Source organism: Carcharodon carcharias, chromosome 6, assembly GCF_017639515.1.
Source record: "Carcharodon carcharias isolate sCarCar2 chromosome 6, sCarCar2.pri, whole genome shotgun sequence".
Lineage (NCBI taxonomy): Eukaryota > Metazoa > Chordata > Chondrichthyes > Lamniformes > Lamnidae > Carcharodon > Carcharodon carcharias.
This window is the reverse complement of record NC_054472.1, coordinates 192,218,318-192,243,158: the sequence shown is the minus strand read 5'-3', so window position 1 is coordinate 192,243,158 and position 24,841 is coordinate 192,218,318. Positions and strand designations below refer to the sequence as shown.

General features: G+C 48.0%; 1 protein-coding gene across 1 annotated transcript in view; it reads left to right on the top strand.

Annotated features, from left to right (window-relative positions):
- The first annotated feature begins 247 nt into the window (after positions 1-247).
- chpf2 (chondroitin polymerizing factor 2) overlaps positions 248-24,841 on the top strand; it is a 46,148-nt gene continuing 21,554 nt past the window's right edge. The window contains exons 1-2 of the mRNA XM_041190474.1: positions 248-1,906; positions 5,342-5,906. Coding sequence (XP_041046408.1) covers positions 1,587-1,906; positions 5,342-5,906 — 885 coding nt within the window. The 5' untranslated portion in view covers positions 248-1,586. The remainder of the gene's footprint in view (positions 1,907-5,341; positions 5,907-24,841) is intronic.

Genomic DNA, 24,841 nt, shown 5'->3' with positions numbered 1-24,841 from the left:
CTGACCCTCCCCCCTCCCCCCCATTCTGACCAGAGCCCCCCTCTCTCCCCCCCCCCCCCCATTCTGACCAGAGCCTTTCTCTCTCCCCCCCTCCCCCCATTCTGACCAGAGCCTCTCTCTCTCCCCCCCCCCCCCCCACTCCATTCTGACCAGAGCCTCTGACCCCCCACCCCCTCCCCCATTCTGACCCTCCCCCCTCCTCCTCCCCCATTCTGACCAGGGCCTCTTACCCCCCCACCCCCCCCCCACCCCAGTGTGTAAGGGGAGCTGAGCTAACAGAAGGACTGTGGACACCTGCAGTCACTGAAAACAACAGCGGGAGCTGAAGTGAGGCAGGAGGTTGGGATGAACTGGACCGTTCAGCTGGTCCCTGTGCGATTCTCTATCATCTGTGAATGATGATGAGACTGCAGCCTTGCGGAATGGACTAAACTGTGCCCCCCACCCCCCCCCCCCCCGGTCTGGCTGCCGCACGGTATTTTGACAGCTCTTGGAAATGAGGTGTTGGAAAGAAGATTTAAACTGTGGCTCAGACCGTTAGGTTCGCAGCCCGATCAACCTGGAGGTGCTTTACTGTGAGATTCCGTTCCTGAGTGCGAGAAATTCCTGGCCAGCATTGAGACTAGGAAGAATTTACCAACACGATTGGTTTTAGTGCTGAGGGAATAAGGATTGGAGGTGAAGCAAACCCTGTCTAACCCTGATTTCCCTGCAGTCTAACGGTAATTTATTGGTTGATGCATCCACCGAATCTGCTGTGAAAACCAGGATCTTAAACGAAGAGGGATTTAATCGGAGACCTTTCCTCAACAATAGCACCCTTCACTGTCTGATGAACACCCTGTTGAATCTTTCCATACGTGGGCCGCATCCACACTGAGCCTTAAAGAAGTTATTCCATTCCACCCCACCAGGAAGACGGAAGTTTGGACGGTGTGAGAATACGTCTCTCTCTCTCTCTGGTGTGTCGTTCCAAACTATGTGGAAAAAGAAGTGGGTGGAAGAGAGAGAACAGAGGTGACCTCAGTAGAATTTTAACAAGTCGATGGCAACTGCGAGAGAAACATTCTGGCATCAAGGTGTAGGATTGATGAAGTTTTTGGCCCCCGTGATATTGCTTATCCAGTGCCTTTAGTGTTTATTACACATTCTGCTCGAGTTTCCAAGATTGTGCAGGTTCAGTTACTGTTGAAGTGTGGATGGTTCGAGTTGAGCTCACTCTTGTGAGGTGCCAGAAGTTAATGTGCTGCTAAGTGTAGTGTAACCAGTGTTACTGAGTTTTATTGATCATGTTTAGATTTCTGTTTGCATTGTGATTAAACCTCCGCTTGAGGCTGACTTCATGCCCTTTGGGTGTCGCTATGATATGCTTTCTGTCTCATGACTGGAGAAATTCCTTTTTGAAGTTAGCTTCAGACAGAAGAGTGTAGGGCTGGGAGCTTGGATTCACCACTTCCAGCCTGTCAGTGTTTGTGTCTGTCTTATACCTGTCAGTGTCTGAGACAAAACCAGTCGATATTTCAATTGAGTAATTTCCATGAGACTATTTGTGTCAGACCCATATTTTGTTTGTGTGCGTCCCTCGCATGCTGCTCTCTCTCTGCTGCTTTTTCTGCTCAGTCTCTACAATGCGTTTGACTTCCCTGCTACTACTCTTCCGCCCTGCACTGCCCCTCATCCTGGGGCTATCCTTGGGCTGCAGCCTGAGTTTGTTGCGAGTCTCCTGGAGTCAGGGAGATGGGGATGAGTCGTGCATGGATGCAGGGGACAGCAGGGGTCTGCCCCATGACAACAGACGCCTGGAACCCGGATTAGAGACCAGAGAGTTTGGTGACAACAAGGAGTATGAACCCAGGATTGTTCCTTATTACAAGGATCCCAACAAACCACACAAGAAGGTGCTGAGGTAAGAATTTAACATGAAAATGAGTGCTTGTTAGTGATCTTTAAAAGCAAACACACGTTTGGCGTGTTTAAATATTTTCTTGAAAGGTAGGGTTTGCTTATTTTAATTGTTCTAATTGTTCTCCCTCCGACTCTTATTTGGAGAGCGAGTCCATCAGAGATCAATGGACACACACGCCAAGGTCCCCTCAGAACTTCCTAGTGTCATGCCATTCATTGAATACTTCCTTGTCAAATTACTCCTTCCAAAGTGTGAGGTGATACACTTTGGAGGGAGTAATTTGACAAGGAAGTATTCAATGAATCGATTGACACTAGGAAGTTCTGAGGAACAAAGGGATCTTGGCCTGTGTGTCCATAGATCTCTGAAGGCGAAGGGGCATGTTAGTGGGGTGGTGAAAAAGGCATATGGGACACTTAGCTTTATCAATCGAGGCACAGATTACAAAAGAAGGGACGTCATGTTGGAGTTGGAAAGAACCTTAGTGAGACCACAGTTGGAGTACTGTGTGCAGTTCTGGTCGCCACATTGTAGGAAGGATGTGATTACACTGGAGGGGCTGCAGAGGAGATTCACCAGGATGTTGCCTGGGATGAAACATTTAAGTTATGAAGAGAGGTTGGATAGACTTGGGTTGTTTTCGTTGGAGCAGAGAAGACTGAGGGGTGACCTGATCGAGGTGCACAAGATCATGAGGGGCATGGACAGGGTGGATAGGGAGCAGCTGTTCCCCTTAGTTGAAGGGTCAGTCACAAGGGGCCATATGTTCAAGGTGAGGGGCAGGAGGTTTAGGGGGGATGTGAGGAAAAACTTTTTTACCCAGAGGATGGTGACAGTCTGGAATGCGCTGCCTGGGAGGGTGGTGGAAGCAGGTTGCCTCACATCTTTTAAATGAGCACTTGGCACATCATAACATTCAAGGCTATGGGCCATGTGCTGGTAAATGCGATTAGGTAGGTAGGTCAGGTGTTTCTCATGTGTCGGTGCAGATTCAATGGGCTGAAGGGCCTCTTCTGCACTGTGATTCCCTGATGAGTACTAGCTGCTCTGCAGGATCTAGCCCAAGTGTCCATTTTCCATGTGCAAACTGTGACAGTGACAGCAAGCTATTCAAATGCAGAAGACAGCACTGTGTGTAATTCGCCGGACAATAGGAATGTTGATTAATTATTCAGAGTCACTGAGGCAACAACTGTTCTCCAGTACCTAACGTCAGCCATGGATTCATGGGCCACAAACTCCACTCTGACACCGCAGGTCATGGGGTCTAGGCCTTGTCCATGTAATACCAGAGATTTCACCTTTCGGATGAGACTGTCTGTTCCTGCGTGGGTGTAAATGGTTCCATGACCATTGAGAAGAGCAGGGGAATTCTCCCTGGCCAATATTTATCCTTCAGCAGCATCATAAAACAGTTTTAAAAGAATAAAAGAGCTCTGAAGAAGAGTTGTACAGACTCGAATGTTAACTCTGTTTCTCTCTCCACAGATGCAGCCAGATCTGCTGAGTTTTTCCCAACACTCTGTTTTAATTTCAGATCTCCTGCATTGGCAGTATTTCGCTTTTATCATTAAAAAAAAGTTTATCTGATTGTTATCATGTTGCTGTTGGTGGGAGCTTGCTGTGTGCCAATTAACAGCTGCATTTCCTACAAGTGCAACCTTTGGACAAGTTTATCTCAGCTGGATGAGCATCACCGAAATCTGCCTTGATTGATTCTTGGCAAAGCAGACGCAGAAAGCTACCATTCCGGATTATAGTGCAGCCCCCACAGGCTGGGCAATACACTGAGATGGGCCTGGGCGTGATCAGCTTCAGGATCACATTTGGGCAAGTTCAGGATTGAGACCTTGCCTAGGCCCTGCCAGATGATGGTGCCTCCTGATATCTGGGCTTTATTGTAACAGCAAAATGCCAGAGGATGGATATTGCTCATGGAATCAAAAAGAAATAACTTGTATTTCTCTGGTGCCTTTTACAGCCTCAGGATCATAGAACGATGCAGCCCAGTTGAAGGCCATTCAACCCATTATGTCGGTGCCAGCTCTTTTGAAAGTTATCCAATTAATTCTTCTACCCAATGCATTATCATTTATTTTTCATTGGAGTATTTATTCACCTCTGGAAAGTTACTGTTGAAACTGCTTCCACCATGTTTTCAGATTGATTTCAAATACACTAAAACTCGTTGGATAAGGAGAAAAACATTTCCTCATCGTCTTTGATTCATTTACCAATCCCTTTAAATCTACTTGTGTCATTTGACCCTCCTGCCACCGGCTCTCCTTATTTCCTCTCTCAGAACCCCTCATGATTTTGAAAACCTCTATGAGATCTTTTATCTTCTCTGCTCTTAAGGAGAGCAGTCCCAAGCCTTTTTATAAAATTCCTTCATGGGGTTGTGAGCATTGTTGGCAAGACCAGCATTTGTTATCCATCCCCAATTACACATCTCCACTGTCTCCATGTAGCTGAAGCCCCTCATCCGTGTTAGCACTCCAAAAAAAATCTCTGCTGCACCCTCTCTAAGACCTTGACATCCTTCCTACAGTCTGGTGCCCAGTATTGGACATACTACACCTGCTGAGGCCTAACCAGTCTTGATACAAGGTTCAGTATAACCTCCATGCTTTTGTACTCTCTCTCGAAAACCAAGGATTCTTTGTTTTTTTTCAATGACATTCTCAACTTGTGCCATGTCAGTGAAGTACTCTTGAGGTGTTGTCACTGTTGTCGAGACTGTTGTAATGCAGCAGCTATTTCATGCACTGCAAGATCCCACAAACAGCAACGAGACAATGACAATTGGGCCTCAAAAACAGCATGCACTGCAACAGCTCCTTGTAAACGTGCTAGTTCATCGTTAAACTAAAGTCACAATGGAGCAGTTGTGAGAGCAGCTCGATCCCTTTGTGGTCACCTGCCACTCTCCAGTAAAGAGCAAATGTAAGACTTGCATTTCTGTAGCACCCCTTTTGACCTCAGGACGTCTCGAAGCCAATGAAGCACTTTTTTTTTTGAAGTGCAGTCAACTTTCATAATGTAAGTAACAGGGCAATTTGCGCACAGCAAGATCCCACAAATAGCAATATGATAAATGACCACACAATCTCTTCACTTTAGTGATGTTGATTGCAAGATAAATGTTGGTCAGCGCACCAAGAGGAGCCCCATCTCTCTTCTCTCTCTCTCTCTCTCTCTCTCTCTCTCTCTCTCTCTCTCTCTCTCTCTCTCTCCCTCTCCCTCTCCCTCTCCCTCTACCTCCCCCCCCACCTTGCTGTTCTTCAAAATTGTGCTGTGGGATCTTTTTATGTTCACCTGGCCAGACAGGTGTTGGGTATGTCCAAAAGAGGAGGACAGATGTTACTGAGGGAGGGAAAACAAACTCAAATACATGGGCTGATGCTTGAGGCTGTCTTATTTTTCCTCTACCAGGACACGTTACATTCATACGGAGCTGGGAATCCGCGATCGATTGTTTGTTGGTGTCCTGACGTCTAAGGCGACGCTGAACACCTTGGCTGTCTCTGTTAATCGGACAGTGGCCCAGCACTTCAGCAGGCTGATTTACTTCACTGGATTTCGCAATACCAAGATCCCACACGGGATGCAGATAGTCTCCCATGGAGATGACCGGCCCGTGTGGCTGATGTACCGGACCATCCAGTACATCTACGAGCATTTTGGCAACGAGTACGACTGGTTTTACTTGGCGCAGGACAACACGTACACAGAGGCGGAACGCATCAAGTCCCTCGTTTCTCACCTCAGCATCGACAAGGACCTGTACCTGGGCCGGGCGGAGGAGTTCATCGGTGGTGACCCGGACTCCCGATACTGCCATGGTGGCTACGGCTACGTGATGTCACGGAGTGTCCTTGTCAAGCTTCAGCGGTACCTGGACAACTGTCGCAACGAGATCCTGAGCGTTCGACCCGACGAGTGGCTCGGTCGCTGCATCATTGACTACATTGGCATCAGCTGTGTCGACAAACACAAGGTCAGTCACCCATCAGTTTCCCCGCCCCTACTCCCCTGACCTGCTAAAGATAACATCAACTTGTATCCACAAAGTGATGAGAATATGGAACTTGCTACCACAGGGAGTAGTCGAGACAAATGGTATGGGTACTTTTAAGGAGAAGCTACATAAGTACATGATGGGGAGCCACTTCATAGTCTTCCACAAAGCAGCAGATACTAGCTCAGTAATTACCTCTTCCACTGAAGGTGGGCTGAGGTTGTGTTTTCCCCATTGTTTGTTAGTCTGTTTGTAAACAAATTTCAAAAACTAATGAGCGGATTGCAATAAGACTTGGTGCTTAGATAGAGTGTACATCTCAAGATGTGGATGTGGATCTGGAACTTGGAAGTTTTTTTTAAAAGATCTGTTAACATTGAAAATTAGGGCAAATTGACTTTCGTTTTAAGAATGTTTTGGGTTGCTTTAGAATGTTGTGGATTGCCTCAATGTTGTGGTGGAACTTGTCACAGCTGTCAAAACATGAGCAGGGTTTTCAGAGCAGATTGTTGGATGTGGATTGGCCTGAAGCCTTCTCCGTGAGATGGAAGCTCTTAATAAAAGGTAAGGGTATGAAAGGTTATAAAGTCAAGGCTTGTGGATCGAATTAAGATACGAATCAGCTATGATCTTATTGAATGACAAAAGGGCTTGAGGGGCTTATGGCCTCCTCCTGTTTCTATGGCCCTAAAGGAATAGAACGATAAGTTGATGGGGTGAGATGAAGTAAAGTGGAAGGAGGCTTGTGTGGAGCAGAAACACCTGCATAGACAACTTGGGTTCAATGCCTGTCTCTATGCTTAAATCCTATGGTTGCATTTAAGACAGAGATGAGAATTTTCTTTCTGAGTGATCTCAGATTGGAGGGAAGCAAAACTGGTAACAGGAAGTAGAAAAGTAGTAAGTGAAAATTAGGCAGATGAAACGAAGGCAAGCATCAAATGAATCAGAATGCAGAATAAAAGGCAAAGTCAAGGACACTCTAACTGAATGCACGCAGCATTCACAACAGCGTAGATGATTTGAAGGTGCAAATACAGGTAAATGGGCATGATTTAGTTGCCATTATGGAGACATGGTTACAGGGTAATGAGGACTGGGAACTGGGAATTGAATAGTTACAGATATTTTTCATTTAGAAAGGATAGGTGGAGGGGAAAAGGAAGTGGGGTAGCACTGTTAATTAGAGATGATATCAGTACATTAGTGAGAGAGGATCGTTGATCAAAGTATCAAGATGTAGAATCAATTTGTGCAGAGCTAAGAAAGAGCAAGAGGCAGGAAAGATTGGCAGGAGTTGTTTATAGGCTACCAAGTGGTAATGTAGGGCACGGTATAAATCAGGAATTTAGAGCTGCATGTAACATGGGTAATACAGTAATAATGGGCAACTTCAATTTACACATACTGGGTTAACCTAATTAGCAATAATGCTGTAGACGATAATTCCTGAAGTGGGTAGGAGGTGGGTTTCTGGGGCATTATGTTGAGGAACCAGCTAGGGATTAGGCTATTTTAGATTTAGTATTATGTAATAAGAGAGGGCTAATTAACAACTTTGCTGTAAAGGAGCCTTTAGGAAATAGTGACCATAATATGCTAGAATTTTACATTAAGTTTGAAAGTGATATTCATTCTGAAATTAGTGCAGGAGTGCAGTCAGAGCCAAGTTTATGACACCACAGGGAGCTCAGCTGTACAGGAGAGGAGGCAGAAGAAAGGAAGAGCAGTAGCGATAGGGGATTCGTTGGTTAGGAAAACAGGTGTTTCTGTGGTTGTAGACATGACTCCAAGATGGCATGTTACCTCCCTGGTGCCACGGTCAAGGATGTAATTAAGCGGCTGCAGGACATTCTTCTGGGGGAGGGTGAACGTACAGAGGTTGTGGTCCACATTGGTACAAATGACTTAGGTAGGAAGGGGGATGTGGTCCTGCAATCAGAATTTAGGGAGCTAGGTAGAAAATTAGCAAGCAGGACCTGGAATGTAGTAATCTCCAGATTACTCCCAGTGCCACGTGCAAGTGAGTACAGAAATAGGAGAATAAAGCAGATGAAAACGTGGCTGGAAAGATGGTACAGGAGGGAGGGTTTTAGATTCCTGGAATATTGGGAAGGCGGCACCTGTACAAGCCAGACAAGTTGCACCTGAACAGAGCTGGTACTGAGTTCCTTGTGGGTCGTTTTGCAAGTGCCGTTGGAAGGGCTTTAAACTAACTCAGCAGGGGTGTAGGAACCAGGAGAGAATATTAGAGAGGAATACCAAGGTGCACAAAGTAATAGGAGAGACAGCTCTAGTATAGAGAATAGTAAGTTAACAGGTGGAGTTGGTGTAAGTGAGAAAGTCATGAAGTCTAAATCAGGGTTACATTGCATGTATGTGAGTGCACAGAGTATAGTAAATAAGATTAGGGAGGTACAAACGCAGATTTCCATGTGGAAATATGTTATGGCAATAACAGAGACCTGCCTCGAGGAAGGGCAGGACTGGGTATTAAATATTCCTGTACAAGGTGTTCAGGAAAGATAGGGCAGGAAGAAAAGGAGGAGAGGTGGCTGTATTGGTTAAGGAGAGCATTGCTGTGCTGGAGAAAGAGGATGTCCCAGAGGGTTCAAGGACAGAATCAATTTGGCTAGAGCTAAGGAACAAAAAGGGTGCAATTACATTGCTCGATGTAGTCTATAGGCCACCAACTAGTGGGAAGGACATAGAGGAACATATCTGCAGGGAACTTACAGAGAGGTGCAAACGTTATAGAGTAGTTATAATGGGGGACTTTAATGATCCTGAATGTAGACTAGCACTGTGGTAGTGTAAAGGGCGGTGAGGGGCAAAAGTTCCTAGATTGTGTTCAGGAGAATTTTCTACATGAGTATGTATCCAATCCAACAAGAAAAGATGCACTGTTAGACCTGGTTCTTGGAAATGAGGTGGGCCAAGTAGATCAAGTGTCAGTGGGGGAACATTTAGGAGACAGTGATCATTGTATCTTAAGGTTTAGAGTGACGGTAGTAAAGGACAATGTGCCTTCCGGAGTAAGAATAATTAACTGGGGCTTCAATGGGGCAAGAACAGAGCTGGGCCGGATAGACTGGAACCAAAGGTTGGTGGGAAAAACTGTAGTTGAACAATGGGCTACTGTCAAAGAAGAATTGGTTCAGACACAGTAAAGGTATATTCCCTGGAAAGGGAAAGGTAGAGCAAACAAATCCAGAGCCTCCTGGATGAAAAAAGGACATAGAAATCAAGGTAAAGAAGAAAAAGTGTGCTTATGACAAGTGTCAGGTAGAAAATACAATTGAGAACTAAGCTGAATACAGAAGGTTCGGGGGGAGATGATAAAGCAAATAAGAGAAGCAAAGAGCGATTATGAGAAAAGACGAGCAGCCAACATAAAGGGGAGCCTCAAAGTTTTCTATAGGCACATAAATAGTAAAAGGGCAGTAAAAGGACCTGGGTGTCCTTGTTCATGAGTCACTAAAAGCTAACATACAGGTGCAGCAATCAATTAGGAAGGCAAATGGTATGTTAGACTTCATTGCTAAAGGATTTGAGTACAGGAGTAAAGATGTCTTGCAATTGTTTAGAGCCTTGGTGAGTCCGCAACTGGAATATTGTGTACGGTTTTGGTCTCCTTATCTCAGGAAGGATATATTTGCCATAGGTGGAGTGCAGTGGATGATCACTTGGTTAATCCCTGACATGACAGGATCCTCTTATGAGGAGGGATTGAGGAAACTGGGCCTGTATTCTCCAGAGTTTCGAAGAATGAGAGGTGACCTCACTGAAACTTGGAAAATTCTTACAGGGTAGATGTGGGTAGGATGTTTCCCCTGGCTGGTGAGTCAGGGGATGGAGTATCAGAATAAGGAGCAGGCCATTTAAAACTGAGATGAGGAATTTCTTCACTGAGGGTGGAGAATCTTTGAAATCCTCTACCCCAGTAGGGCTGTGGAAGCTCAATCATTGAGCATGTTCAAGACAGACGTCAGAGGATTTCTGGACACTAATGACGTTGAGATATGGGGATAGTGGGGAAAAATGGCGTTGAGGCAGATGATCAGCCTTGGTCTGTTTGAATGGTGAAACTGGCTTGATGGGTCCATTGGCCTACTCCTATTTCCTATGCTCTTCCCTGGAGAGCAGTGGACACAGGGTCATTGAATATTTTTAAGGCTGAAGCAGATAGGACCTTTCCGTTAAGAATATCGGGTGTAGGCGGGAAAGTGGAGTTGAGGGCACAATCAGATTAGCCATGATATTGAATGTCGGAGCAGGCTTGAGGGCCGAATGGCCTACTCCAAATTCTTATGTTTGTATGTTCCATTTCAGTACTTCCTGGGTGGCTGATTATCCCCATCCTTCGTACACGAGTCTATGTTGTGCCAGTAGGAAATGTTGAAGGTGAGCCCTATGTGCTCCTTACCCAGTGCCCACATGTATGCTTAGTGGATGGTGACCATAGGAATGCTGTTCAATACTGCCCGCTCACTAGAACCAGGGAGGTCAGACAGTTGTGAAGAAAGACTTGCATTTATATAGTGACCTCAGACGGTCCCAAATCACTTTGCAGCCAATTAAATATGTTTTTGAAATGTAGTCACTGTTCCAATGTCGAAAATGTGGCAAACAGTTTGTGCACAGCAAGATCCCACAAGCAAGAAGTTAATGACCAGGTGCCCTGTTTTTGATGTTGGCTGAGGGATAAATCCCAGCCATCACACCGAGGAAAGCTCCCCTATTGCCCTGCGATTCATGCCATGGGATATTTTACCTCCATATTTTAGGAAGAATGAGATGGTCCCTGAGAGGGTGCAGAGGAGATTGATCCGAATGGTTCCAGGGATGAGGGGTTTTTAGCTACAAGGTTAGGTTGGAGAAGCTGGGGTTGTTCACCTTGGAGCGAAGGAGATTGAGGGGAGATTTGATAGAGGGGGACAAGATTATGACAGGGTTAGATAAGGTAGACAAAGAAAAGCTGTTCCCTTTGGCTGGTGCAAGGACTGGAGGAGGGGACAGATTTAAGGTTGTTTAAGGCAGGAGATACTGGGGGAGTGTGAGGAAGAACGTTTTTACACAGTAAGTGGGAATGATCTGGAACCCGCTGCCTACAAGGATGGTGGAAGCAGAGATGACGAATGATTTCAGAAGGAAATTGGATGGGCACTTGGAAATAAACTTGCAGGGATATGGGATAAAGCGGGGGAATGGGACTGACTAGATTGTTCTGCACAGAGCTAGCATGAACCTGATGGGCTGAATGGCTGCACTAATGACTAAGGTGAGGGGCAGGAGGTTTAGGGGGGATGTGAGGAAAAACTTTTTTACCCAGAGGGTGGTGACGGTCTGGAATGCGCTGCCTGGGAGGGTGATGGAGGCAGGTTGCCTCACATCCTTTAAAAAGTACCTGGATGAGCATTTGTCACATCATAACATTCAAGGCTATGGGCCAAGTGCTGGTAAATGGGATTAGGTAGGTTGGTCAGGTGTTTCTCACGTGTGGGTGCAGACTTGATGGGCCGAAGGGCCTCTTCTGCTCTGTGATTCTGTGAATGACTATGACCTGAGGGGGCAGACTGACCCTTGGTTTAACCAAACGTTGGCACCTTTGACAGAGCGGCACCCCTTTGGTACTGCACTGGGAGAGTTGAGCTGGATTCAGTGCTGAATTCTCTGTCATGGGACTGCTCCACCTGCTGCCCTGTTGGAAATAGCCAACACTGACCTGGATTGAATGTGGCCATCTGATCTGTGTGGCTCAGTGCTCCATCAGTTGGTGCCTCTCCTCCCTCAGCTGGGAGTGGGGCTAGCTAGTGTTTAGATAATCCAGTTTTAGTAGATTTCTGCCCTGTATTGTTGCTGACTCTCTCCAGGTGAGTTTTGTTCTTGACTTGGATACTGTGCTGTGTCGGTTGATCTCGAATGGAGCAAGGTGGTTAGAATTAGTTTCAGTTTCCTCTAAAGGAAATAAAATATCAGGCGGGATCTTTCTTTCATGACCCTCATCCCCTACGAGTACAGACTTCCACTGAGTACAGGATTGGGCTGGGCCTAGATGACCTGCGCTGTTGAGTAGTTAGTTGACAGACACACTCCGGGTCCCCAGGTGAAGAGTGACCACCTGGCCAAGGAGGCAGAAAGCCAGGAGTCTTTGTAACTGCAACTCCAGCACGTGCCTGTGCCTTTGGGAAAAGAGGAAATTGAAAACATAGTAAATCTGGGCAAGAAAAGAGACAGGCACGAAATGTTCATTACCAGCAATGGTTTTAACCGAAGCCACTAATTTGGATGTTTACTTAGTTCCTGTCTTGTGCTGTGAATGTAACGAGTAGCAAATGGTAATTTTGACACAGGGCAGAGTCCAGCAAACTGTGGAAGTGTTTTAAGTGGGGACCTTTCATTTATAAATCCTTATCTGTTTTTACTCAGAGTCTGAGCCGTCTGATTTTATCTCCGACTCTATCACATTGTAATGAAATTACATAGAAATGACAACATGAGCCCAGACCTTACAGCCCATCCAGGGGATGATATTTCTCCTCCAGACGAGCTCTATCCTAATGCTGTGTACCTGCTCTGTTTGCGCATCCTTTATCCTTAGGTTTTAAGTGTTAGACATAGTTCCTGTCTCACTCACTAACCCTGGGGTGCATTCCAAGGTCTCACAATTGCAGAATGGTTCCAACACAGAAGGAGGCCATTCAGCCCATCGCGTATGCACCTGCATTCTGAGCAATTCTCCCAGTTCCATTCTCTTACCTTCTCCCTGTAACCTTGCACATTCTTCCTTTTCACATAAGCCTTAATTCCCTTTTGAATGCTTCAGTTGAACCTGCCTCCAGGTTCTCTCAGGCAGTGTGTTTCCAACCCTAACCACTTAGCCTCATGAAGTTTTTCCTCATGTTACTATTGCTGCTTTTGCCAATTACTTTAAACCTGTGCCCTCTCGTTCTCGATCCTTCCTTGAGTGGGAACAGTTTCTCTCTCTCTACTCTGTCCAGATTATCATGATATGTCATGATTTTGAATACCTCTATCAGATCTCCTTTCAGCCTTCTCTTCTCCAGCAGTCCTAAGTTCTCCAAACTAACTTCATAAGACATAGGAGCAGAAATTAGGCCATTCGGCCCATTGAGTCTGCTCCACCATTCAGTCATGGCTGATAAGTTTCTCAACCCCATTCTCCCGCCTTCTCCCCGTAACCTTTGATCCCCTAACCAAACAAGAACCTATCTATCTCAGTCTTAAATACACAACTTTGGCCCTAGGGATGAGGAACTTTCCTTGTGAATCTTTTCTGCGCGCTCTCCAATGCCTTCCTGAAGTGCCGCGCCCAGAACTGGATGCAATATTCCAGTTGAGGCTAAAGCAGTGTTGGGGAGGAGGTTCCAGGAATTTGACCCAAAGGCGATGAAGGAACAGTAATATATGCCCATGTCAGGATTGTGTGAGACTTTTGCCCATGCATTGTCAGCCCTTGCCCATCCAGAGTGCTGACAGTTGTTGGATTGGGTGGTTCTACTAAAGAAGCTTTGGCGAGTTGCAGGCTTGCATTCTGTAGATAGTACACGCCTGCAGCCACACTGCGAGTGGAGGGAATGAATGTTTAAAATGGTGACTGACCTGTCGATCAAGCAGGCTTCTTTGTTTGCCGTTGAGCTTCGAGTGTTGATGGGGCTGCTGTCAAGTGGAAAGTGTTCCATTACACTCCTGACTTGTGCCTTGTAGCTGATGGTTGGGGAACCACTGCGGTAGCACAGAGAATGAAGGGAGGGAATAAAAGAGTGGCATTGAGAGAGATCTGGTAACAAGTGGAACCTTCCCCTGAAAGAGGCAGGCCACATTCTTGAGTGGAGAGTGACAGTTCTACTTGATACTGTGTCAAACACCCTTGTGGGTCAGACTTATGTAACCTGACAGCTTTCCTGTGCTCTCAATGGCACTGGCTTTCCTATAGCTTTCTCAACAGTAAGGCCAGCATTTGTTGCCCATCCCAAATTGTCCAAGAACTGAGTGGCTTTTTGGACCATTCCAGAGGATAGTTAAGAGTCAACCACATTGCTGTGGATCTAGAGTCACATGTAGGACAGACTGGGTAAGGACAGCAGATTTCCTTCCCTAAAGGACATTCGTGAACCAGATGGGTTTTTACAACAATCGATGATAGTTTCATGGTCACCATTACTGAGACCAGCTTTATATTCCAGAATTATTAATTGAATTTAAATTCCACCAGTCGTGATGTGATTTGAGCCCATGTCCCCAGAGCCTGGGCCTCTAGATTACTAGCCCAGGGACATTGCCACTATGTCCCCATCTTCCCCATCTCCCATCTCCTTGAAATGTTACCCACATTGTAAATGTAGCGGGAAGATTTTATCAAATTGCTGTTTCTAAAGAAGTAATAAATGTTATTTACAATACTTTTGCCATTTGACTATAAATATCAAACTTCACAAATTCCTACTGCATATCCAATGTTCTTAATACTAAAAGGAGACAAACGTTTCTTCATGTTTTTCAAATAGCTCAAATTGTGGAGTCTGAAATCCTCTCGGCCTGGGTATTTTGGTGCTTTTAATGTCTGACCTCCCATCGTCATCTCTCTGTAAACCTTGGCTTAGTTACCTGTATCCCACTTGTCCATTGCCCCTTTGCCCATTGACTACCATTGACTCCCTGCCCTGGTCAAGGGTCAAGCCTTCAAATGTAATAATCTATTCCTCGTATTTAAATCTACCACTTCATGGCTTTGTCATTCTCTATATGTAACCTTTCCTGCCCCATAATTCCCACTTGCTCACCCCCCACCTTGCCCTCTGATTTCTGTTCCTCAGACACTCCCTTCTTCCTCCCTGTCACCATGGGCAGAGTACCTTCAACGACCTAGACCTTGTGCTCAAGAATTCTCTCCTTTGCTCCTCCTCTTAAACCCCTGCTTAAAACTCACCTTTTTGATCAAGCTTTTGATCACCCCTCCTAATTCCTCTGGTCTTGTTTTTTTATAATTCCTGGGATGTTTTTCTGCTTTACACGCACTATCTAAATGTCAGTCATTGCCAACCAAAGCTTTGATACATTCTACTTCCTGCTGATGGCTCTGTTATTGTATTGAAAGTAAAGGGAATAATCTGATTTTATTTAACATGCCTTGTACCTGGTAACAAAGCTCTCGCTGGGGATCGAACGAATATTGCCTGAACCTGTTGTGTGCAATCTGAAATGTGGTGTAAGGTCTCAACAATGACTCATAGGATCAGGGAGTTGGCCATTCAGCCCTTTGAAACCGTTCTGCCATTCGGTGAGATCGTGGCTGATCTACCTCTCAACTTGATTCACTGGTCATGACTCCACATCCTTTCATACCCTTGGCCAGCAACAAGCTATCCTTTGCAGTTTAACAACCACCATTGTTTATAGTTACATAGCACCATTAACGCAAAGGTACCCAGGCACTTTGCAGGAGCAATTATAAAACAAAATATGACACCCAGCCACATGAATTATTAGGTCGGAGTCTTGATCAAAGAGGTGGGCTTTAAGGGCGTGCTTTATTGGGGGAAAGGGAGTTAGAGAGGTGTAAGGATGGAATTTCAGAGCTCAGGGCCCAGGCAACTGAAGGCAAGGGCACCAATGATTAAACAATTAAATTTGGGATGCTCAAGAGGCCACTGCTGATCGATGACCTCAGTGCTAAGCTCGATGGCAACCAGCGAGGATTGAACAGTACGATCGGGCCCCATGGGGCAGCGAGCATGCTCTGTGGAAATAATGAGCGCCTGCTGGCCTTCTGCAGCAGCAATGGGCTCATCATTGGGAATACCTTCTTCAAACACAAGGACATTCATAAAAAGACATGGAGGTCTTCATGCGGTAACACCCTGAATGAGATTGACTATATGTGCTTCAGCAGATGGTGGACATCCCTACAAGATGTCTGATGTAGGATCTAGCCATCTCCTTGTGACGGGCAAAATCCACCCCAAGGACAATGAATGTGTTGGGCAGTTTCTAACTGGCCCCCTTCAACAAATTCAAAGTAATACTGAGGTCAGGCAACATTGAGGAACAGTTTGAGGGAAATCTTCAAAAGAGAGATTAAAGAGAGTGCAGAAGACACTATCAGCCAGAGGAACTAACAAAGATCGATCGATCGCTGACGCAACATGGAAGTTGATTGATGAAAGCTGGCGAAGAGCAGGAGGGACCAGGAAAAAAACATTCAGCAAAGACAAGAAGGCCATGCAAAATACAGAAGACTGGATAAAGCTGTGAAGAAGAGCTACTGGAGCGACAATCTAGGATGGTTAGCGTTAAAAGGCTGGAAAGCACAAGAAGCAGCATAATGGGGATGACACCAAGATGCCGTGTAGGATTGTACAGGAATTGACTGGTGCAAGAAGCAACATCGCTGTACCAGTGAAGGGCAAGGATGGCAGGACACTATTGGTGGACGAGGAGCAGGAGGCGAGGTGGGTGGAACACTTTCAGGAAATCCCAACCAGCCCAGCCCCAGCTCCATGTTCAGGTTCGAGGACAGCACCACATCTCAATAGCTGAACACCAACCTGGGTGAAATTTCCAGATCAGAGGACTAAAGATCCATCAAGAGCCTGAAGAACAACAAGGCACCTGGGATCAACGCGATACCTGCAAAACTATTGAAACATGTTAAGTACATCGACACAACAGAGCTCATGGACCTGTTCACCAAGATCCAGGCTGCAGAGGACATCCAGGATGAGTGGAGCCGAGCAGTAATCATCAAGCTGCTAAAGAAAGGGAACCTCAGTGACTGCAATAACTGGAGGGGCAGATACTACTGTCATTACCTGGCAAGGTGTTCAGCATGGTACTCCTCAACAGATTGAAAGCAGAAGTAGAGTACCCTTTGAGAAGAATAGGTTTCTGGGATGGCAGATCATGCTGCGGGTAAACCTTTACACTCAGGAACATGGAGCATAGCCTAGTGCATCAGAAGCCACTTGGTTTCAAGAAGCTTTCGACAGCATCTATCTGGTCATTCTGGGGCATTGGAAGACAGAATGGTATCCTGGAGCAGTATATTAACATCTTTAAAGCCTTATACCGCCACTCCAGCTGCTGCATCAAGACCAGCACAGGCACCACGGACTCTTTCAATACCATTGCAGGAGTATGGCAAGGCTGCACACTCTCCCCATTCCTTTTCCTATTGGTACTGAGTTCATCATGGGGAAGGTGGGTGCTTTGGCATGCTGTGGCAACACCACTGGTTGGCAGACCTGGATTTCGCAGAGATCATTGCCTTGCTGGCCTAAGTATTGTACATGAGCTCCAAGATGTGACCACCAGTCTTTAGAGTAACGGCACCAAGGTTGGTCTATGCATCAGCTGTGAGAAGACCAGGGCAATGATGACTGGAGGGCAACGAGGCCCTTCCATCAGCATCGGGCAACAGAGCATAGGGGACATTGATCACTCCCCCTTCCGAGGGAGCAACGTCTCCAGGGAGGGTGATGTAGAGATCAACATACAAGAATCGGCAAAGCAGCATCGGTCTTCCAATGGCTCCACACAGTCTGGGCATCCATCCCCATCAACATGGCCATGAAACTGCGACTCTTCTGTCCTTAGTAGTACCATCTACAATCTGTGCCAACGAGACATGGAAGAGAACAGCAAACATATCAAGTGTGTCCACCATTGCTACCTGTAAGATCCTTGGCATCACATGGCGAGGCAGCATCACCAAAAGAAGTGCTGCAGAAGACTGATCAGAGGCATCTGCAAGACATCGTGAGGGAGAGATGACTGAGGAGTATTTTGCCTCCTGGACTTGACCTGCCAGAATGGCAATAGAATGGACACCATCAGACGGCAGAAGACGACCTAGCGATGTACATTTAAAGAGGACCTTCAAGAGTGGGACAGCATCTGGGCTGGAGCAAACGAGGTTGCGATGAAGTGGGGCCGATGGTGGAGTCTTCCTGCCCATTGTCCCGCACAGGACCAGAGGAACTAAGTCAGAGTCTAAACAAGGTAAGAGGTCAGAATTAGAGGAGTGCAGGTATCTTGAAGGGTTGTGTGCTGGGGGAGATGACAGAGATCATAAGATGTAGGAGCAGAAGTAGGCCATTCAGCCCATTGAGTCTGCACCGCTATTCAGTGAGATCAGGGCTGATCTGATAATCCTCAATTCCACTTTTCTGCCTTTTCCCCAGAACCTTTGATTCCCTTACTGATTAAAAATCTGCCTATCTCAGCCTTGAATATACTTAACGACCCAGCCTGTACAGCGCTTTGTGGTAAAGAATTCCACAGATTAACTACCCTCTGAGAGAAGAAATCCCTTCTCATCTCTATCTTAAACGGGTGACCCCTTGCTCTGAGATTATGCCCTCTGGTCCTGGACTCTCCCACAAGGGGAAACAACCTCTCAGCTTCTACCCTGTCAAACCCCCTAAGAATCTTATGTTTCAATAAGGCCACCTCTCATTTTTCTAAACTCCAACGAGTGTGGGCTCAACCTCTCCTTATAAGAAAATCCCTTCATAACTGAGCTCAACCTAGTGAACCTTCTCTGGACAGCCTCCAATGCCAGTATATCTTTCTTTAGATAAAGGAACCAAAACTGTTCACAGTATTCTCGGTGTGGTCTACTAGTGCCTGTATAGCTGTAGCAAGACTTGCTTATTTTTATACTCCATTCCCTTTGAAATAAAGGCCAAAATTCTATTTGCCTTCCCTATTACCTGTTGAACTTGTATGTTAGCTTTTCGTGACTCATGCACAAGGACCCCCAAATCCCTCTGTGCTGCAGCTTTCTGCAGTCTTTCTCCGTTTAAATAATCAACTCCTCTATTCTTCCTGCCAAAGTGCATAACCTCACATTTTCCCACATTATATTCCATCTGCCATGTTTTTGCTGACTCATTTAATCTGTCTATATCCCTCTGTAGACTCTTTGTGTCATCTTCACTACTTGCCTTCCCACCTATTTTTGTGTCATCTGCAAACTTGGCAATAGAACATTCGCTTCCCTCATCCAAGTCATTAATGTTAATATATATTGTAAATAATCCAAGTAATTAATAATATATATTGTAAATAATCCAAGTCATTAATACATACTGTAAATAAATAGAGAGGGGCCAGACCATAGAGGGTTTTGAAAACAAGGATGAGAATTTTAAAATGTTGCTGTACCTGGAGCCAAAGTAGGTCAGCGAGTACAGGGCTGATGATAGAGGAGAACAGGACTTGCTCAAAGTTGAGGCATGAGCAGCAGAGTTTTGGATGACCTCAAAGTTTACGTGGGGTAGAAAGTGGGAGACCAGCCAGGAGTGCATTGGAATAATGAAGGGATGAATGAGGGTTTCAGCAGCTGCTGAGCTGAGACGGGCGATGTCGGGTGATGCCAAGGAGATGGAAATAGGCGACCTTCCTGATGGTGCAAATATGAAGCTGGAACCTCACCTCGGGGTCAAATATGACACCAAGGTTGTGAACAGATTGGTTTAATCTCACTGTTGCTGGGGGGAGGGACGGAGTTGCTAGCAAGAGAACGGAAGGAACTGAAAACAATGACTGACTTCAGGCCTTCCAGTATTTAATCGGAGGAAATTTCTGCTCATCCAGCCCTGGGTGTTGGATAAGCAGTGGGATAATTTAGCAACATGGAGGAGTCTAGAGAGGCGGTGGTGAAGTGGAGCTGGGTGTCGTCATCGTTGGTGTGAAAACCAACACTGTGCTTGGGGAAAGGGGGTGTCGTGCTGATGTCATGGGACGAGGGATCCAGACGCCCAGGTTAACGCTCTGGGGCCATGGGCTCAGATCCTGCTACGGCAACTGGTGGAATTTAACTTTCATTAATCAGTCTTGAATTGTAAAACGGTGACCGTAAAAAAATTCATCTGGTGCACTAATATTCTTTTAGGGAAGGAAATCTGCCGTCCTTACCCGGTCTGGATGCAGGTGACTCCAGAACCACAGCAACGTGGCTGACTCTTAACCGCCCTCTGAAATGGCCAAGTGAGCCACTCAGTTCAAGGGCACTTAGGGGGTGGGCAACGAATGCTGGCGCTCCCAGCAACACCCGCAGCCTATGAGAGAATGAATTTTTACAAAAAGATAACATCATTGAGGAGCAACATGGAGATGAGAAATAGGAGGGGGCTAAGGATAGACCCTTGGGAGATAACCGTGTGGGAGCAGAGAGAGAAGCCATTTTCTAGGCTACAGCTAGATAAGAATGGAACCAGGCGAGAGCAGCCTCATCCAGCTGGACGGCAGGGGAGAGGTGTTGGAGGGTGGTGTAGACACCGTGTCAGAGGTTGTAGACAGGTGAAGAAGGATGAGGAGGGAATATTTACCTTGGGAACAGTCCCACAGGATGTCATTTGTAATTCTGATAAGAGCCGTATTGGTAATGTGCCTCTACTTAATTGGTCCCCCTCTCTCCGAGTCCCAAGAATGTGGGTTAAAGACCCACATCAGAGACTAGAACGCAAAATCTATGATGTTCCCAGTGCAGTACTAAGGGAGCGCTGCGCTGTTGCAGGGCCGGTACTGAGGGAGCGCTGCGCTGTTGCAGGGCCAGTACTGAGGGAGCGCCGCGCTGTTGCAGGGCCGGTACTGAGGGAGCGCTGCGCTGTTGCAGGGCCGGTACTGAGGGAGCGCTGCGCTGTTGCAGGGCCGGTACTGAGGGAGCGCGGAGCTGTTGCAGGGCCGGTACTGAGGGAGCGCCGCGCTGTTGCAGAGCCGGTACTGAGGGAGCGCTGCGCTGTTGCAGGGCCGGTACTGAGGGAGCGCCGCGCTGTTGCAGGGCCGGTACTGAGGGAGCGCCGCGCTGTTGCAGGGCCGGTACGGAGGGAGCGCCGCGCTGTTGCAGGGCCAGTAAGGAGGGAGCACCGCACTGTTGCAGGGCCGGTACTGAGAGAGCGCTGCGCTGTTGCAGGGCCGGTACGGAGGGAGCGCTGCGCTGTTGCAGGGCTGGTACGGAGGGAGCGCTGCGCTGTTGCAGGGCCAGTACTGAGGGAGCGCTGCGCTGTTGCAGGGCCGGTACGGAGGGAACGCTGCGCTGTTGCAGGGCCGGTACGGAGGGAGCGCTGCGCTGTTGCAGGGCCGGTAAGGAGGGAGCGCTGCACTGCGCTGTTGCAGGGCCAGTACGGAGGGAGCGTTGTGCTGTTGCAGGGCCGGTACGGAGGGAGCACTGCACTGCGCTGTTGCAGGGCCGGTACGGAAGGAGCGCTGCGCTGTTGCAGGGCCAGTAAGGAGGGAGGGCTGCACTGTGCTGTTGCAGGGCCGGTACTGAGGGAGCTCTGCGCTGTTGCAGGGCCGGTACGGAGGGAGCGCCACGCTGTTGCAGGGCCAGTACTGAGGGAGCGCTGCGCTGTTGCAGGGCCGGTACTGAGAGAGCGCTGCGCTGTTGCAGGGCCAGTATGGAGGGAGCATTGTGCTGTTGCAGGGCCGGTATGGAGACAGCGCTGCACTGCGCTGTTGCAGGGCCGGTACTGAGGGAGCTCTGCGCTGTTGCAGGGCCGGTACTGAGGGAGCGTTGCGCTGTTGCAGGGCCGGTACGGAGGGAGCGCTGTGCTGTTGCAGGGCCGGTACGGAGGGAGCACTGCGCTGTTGCAGGGCCGGTACGGAGGGAGCGCTGCGCTGTTGCAGGGCCAGTACGGAGGGAGCGCTGTGCTGTTGCAGGGCCGGTACGGAGGGAGCGCTGCGCTGTTGCAGGGCCGGTACGGAGGGAGCACTGCACTGTTGCAGGGCCGGTACGGAGGGAACGCTGCACTGCGCTGTTGCAGGGCCAGTACGGAGGGAGCGTTGTGCTGTTGCAGGGCCGGTACGGAGGGAGCGCCGCGCTGTTGCAGGGCCGGTACGGAGGGAGCACTGCACTGCGCTGTTGCAGGGCCGGTACGGAGGGAGCGCCGCGCTGTTGCAGGGCTGGTAAGGAGGGAGGGCTGCACTGCGCTGTTGCAGGGCTGGTACTGAGGGAGCTCTGCGCTGTTGCAGGGCTGGTACGGAGGGAGCGCCGTGCTGTTGCAGGGCCGGTACTGAGGAAGCGCTGCGCTGTTGCAGGGCCGGTACTGAGGGAGCGCTGCGCTGTTGCAGGGCCGGTACTGAGGGAGCGCTGCGCTGTTGCAGGGCCGGTACTGAGGGAGCGCCGCGCTGTTGCAGGGCCGGTACTGAGGGAGCGCCGCGCTGTTGCAGGGCCGGTACTGAGGGAGCGCCGCGCTGTTGCAGGGCCGGTACTGAGGGAGCGCCGTGCTGTTTCAGGGCCGGTACTGAGGGAGCGCCGCGCTGTTGCAGGGCTGGTACGGAGGGAACGCCGCGCTGTTGCAGGGCCGGTACTGAGGGAGTGCCGCGCTGTTGCAGGGCCAGTACTGAGAGAGCGCTGCGCTGTTGCAGGGCCCGTACTGAGGGAGCGCCGCGCTGTTGCGGGGCCAATACTGAGGGAGCGCCGCGCTGTTGCAGGGCCGGTACTGAGGGAGCGCCGCGCTGTTGCAGGGCCGGTACGGAGGGAGCGCCGCGCTGTTGCAGGGCCGGTACGGAGGGAGCGCTGCGCTGTTGCAGGGCCGGTACGGAGGGAGCGCTGCGCTGTTGCAGGGCCGGTACGGAGGGAGCACTGCGCTGTTGCAGGGCCGGTACGGAGGGAGCGCCGCACTGCGCTGTTGCAGGGCCGGTACGGAGGGAGCGCCGCACTGCGCTGTTGCAGGGCCTGTACGGAGGGAGCGCTGCACTGCGCTGTTGCAGGGCCGGTACGGAGGGAGCGCTGCACTGCGCTGTTGCAGGGCCGGTACGGAGGGAGCGCTGCACTGCGCTGTTGCAGGGCCGGTACGGAGGGAGCGCTGCACTGTTGCAGGGCCGGTACTGATGGAGCGCTGCGCTGTCAGAGGTGCCAACTTTTGGCTGAAATGCTAAACTGAGGCCCCATCTGCCCTGTCCAATGGATGTAAAAGATTCCACAGCAGAGTTTCAAAGAGCAGTGTCGCCCTGGTCAATAATCATTCCTCAATCAACATCATTCATGATCTTGCTGTGCAGAAAGTAGCTGCATCATTTCTATTGCAACACTGACTGTAGCTTTTCATTGGCTGTAAAACCCTTTGGCGTGTCTCTCAGTGGTAAAGGTTCTATAGAAATGAGCGTCTTTTTCTTGATGTTGAACCTGCAGCCTACAATCACCTTGGGGATTTCTGCAGTCACTTAGAAATATTCCAGTTGGTTTTAATCTTTTGAGGCAGCTCCAGCGAGGTTCTGTACATGGTCTGTCTGAACTGGTTCATCAGTGGGGAGAAGCTGGGTCTAGAGTGCTTGTGCTGTTTTAAAAGAATCTCAAGTCAATTCAATTGAAAGTAGGTGTACCATTTTCATCAGTTCTGTCGAAGGGTCATGAGGACTCGAAACGTCAACTCTTTTCTTCTCCGCCGATGCTGCCAGACCTGCTGAGTTTTTCCAGGTAATTCTGTTTTTGTTTTGGATTTCCAGCATCCGCAGTTTTTTTGTTTTTATACCATTTTCATCTATGGTTTTGCTTGTTTCTTTAATTACTGGGACTGTTTAATTTTTTGAGAACGAATGACCTTCAATTTGAAACACAAAATTGTTTGGAATTTTGTTGTGACTAATCATTTAACAAAGCAGTTTGCTGTTGCTCGTAGTGAGACCATCAGTAAGTGTTCAGCACTTCACTCACTCTGTGGGATGTTAACGGATTTCTGAGCATACATTTTTATGCCATTGATAACTGTATTTTTTTCTTTTTATTCTTTATGGGATGTGGGTGTCGCTGGCAAGACCAGCATTTGTTGCCCATCCCTAATTGCCCTTAAACTGAGGGCTTGTTAGACCATTTCAGAGGGCAGTTGAGAGTCAACCACATTGCTGTGGGTCTGGTGTCACATATAGGCCAGACTGGGTAAGGATAGTAGATTTCCTTCCCTAAAGGACATTAGTGACCCAGATGGATTTTTAGAACAATCGATGATAGTTTTATAAAAACAAAAAACTGCGGATGCTGGAAATCCAAAACAAAAACAGAATTACCTGGAAAAACTCAGCAGGTTTGGCAGCATCGGCGGAGAAGAAAAGAGTTGACGTTTCGAGTCCTCATGACCCTTCAACAGTTTTATGGTCACCATTCTTCAACATGAGTGTCCTGTGACCTGTAGAACAGTTGCCAGGATCACTTGCTTGACTCTGCTCTGGTGTGCAGAGGTCTGAGGTCTACACGACCTGCTATCTACTCTCAGGCTCCAGTTTGGAAAATCCATTTGGTATACACTCTATGTACACAAGTGATTCACAATGACAGGGCCGCATTTAAAAAATGTGCAGGAGAGTCCATGAAACTTCCAGCACAGAATCAACTCAGTCCACCGAACTGGCCTGTGCTGGTGTATATGCTGGCAGGAAGCCATTTAGCAACCCCCCCCATCCCAAAGCCTGTTCCGCTGCCATTTGGTGAGGTCACGGCTGATCTGTGAGCTGTTATGGCACAGCCGATGGCAAACGCTGAGTTGTTAGAGTCCCAGAGGGAAACTTGGAACAACTGCACAACTGATTTTCAATTTGTATAAATTTCGAGATGCGTGTCTTGAATTCACGAAACTAAATCAAGCCTTTTATTAGTATAAGAAATGATTTTAATACATACGTAGATTTACAAATTACTGCCATGATAACTTCTAAATGCCCTAATCAATCTAACTCCCACTTACACCTCCGTTAAAGCAACAATAAAACACAGAGTTCAAAAGACCCAGGCAAAGAAACACGAGACCCTGAACAATCCAATTCAAAGTGAGTTTCCTTAACTTCAGTTCTTTGTAGACAGCTTGGGGCATAGGTGCTGAAGGCTTTTTACACACGTTGGATCTTAAAATGCCTTCCCTTACAGCCTTCTGTCTGTTCTATCCTTTTTTGTATAA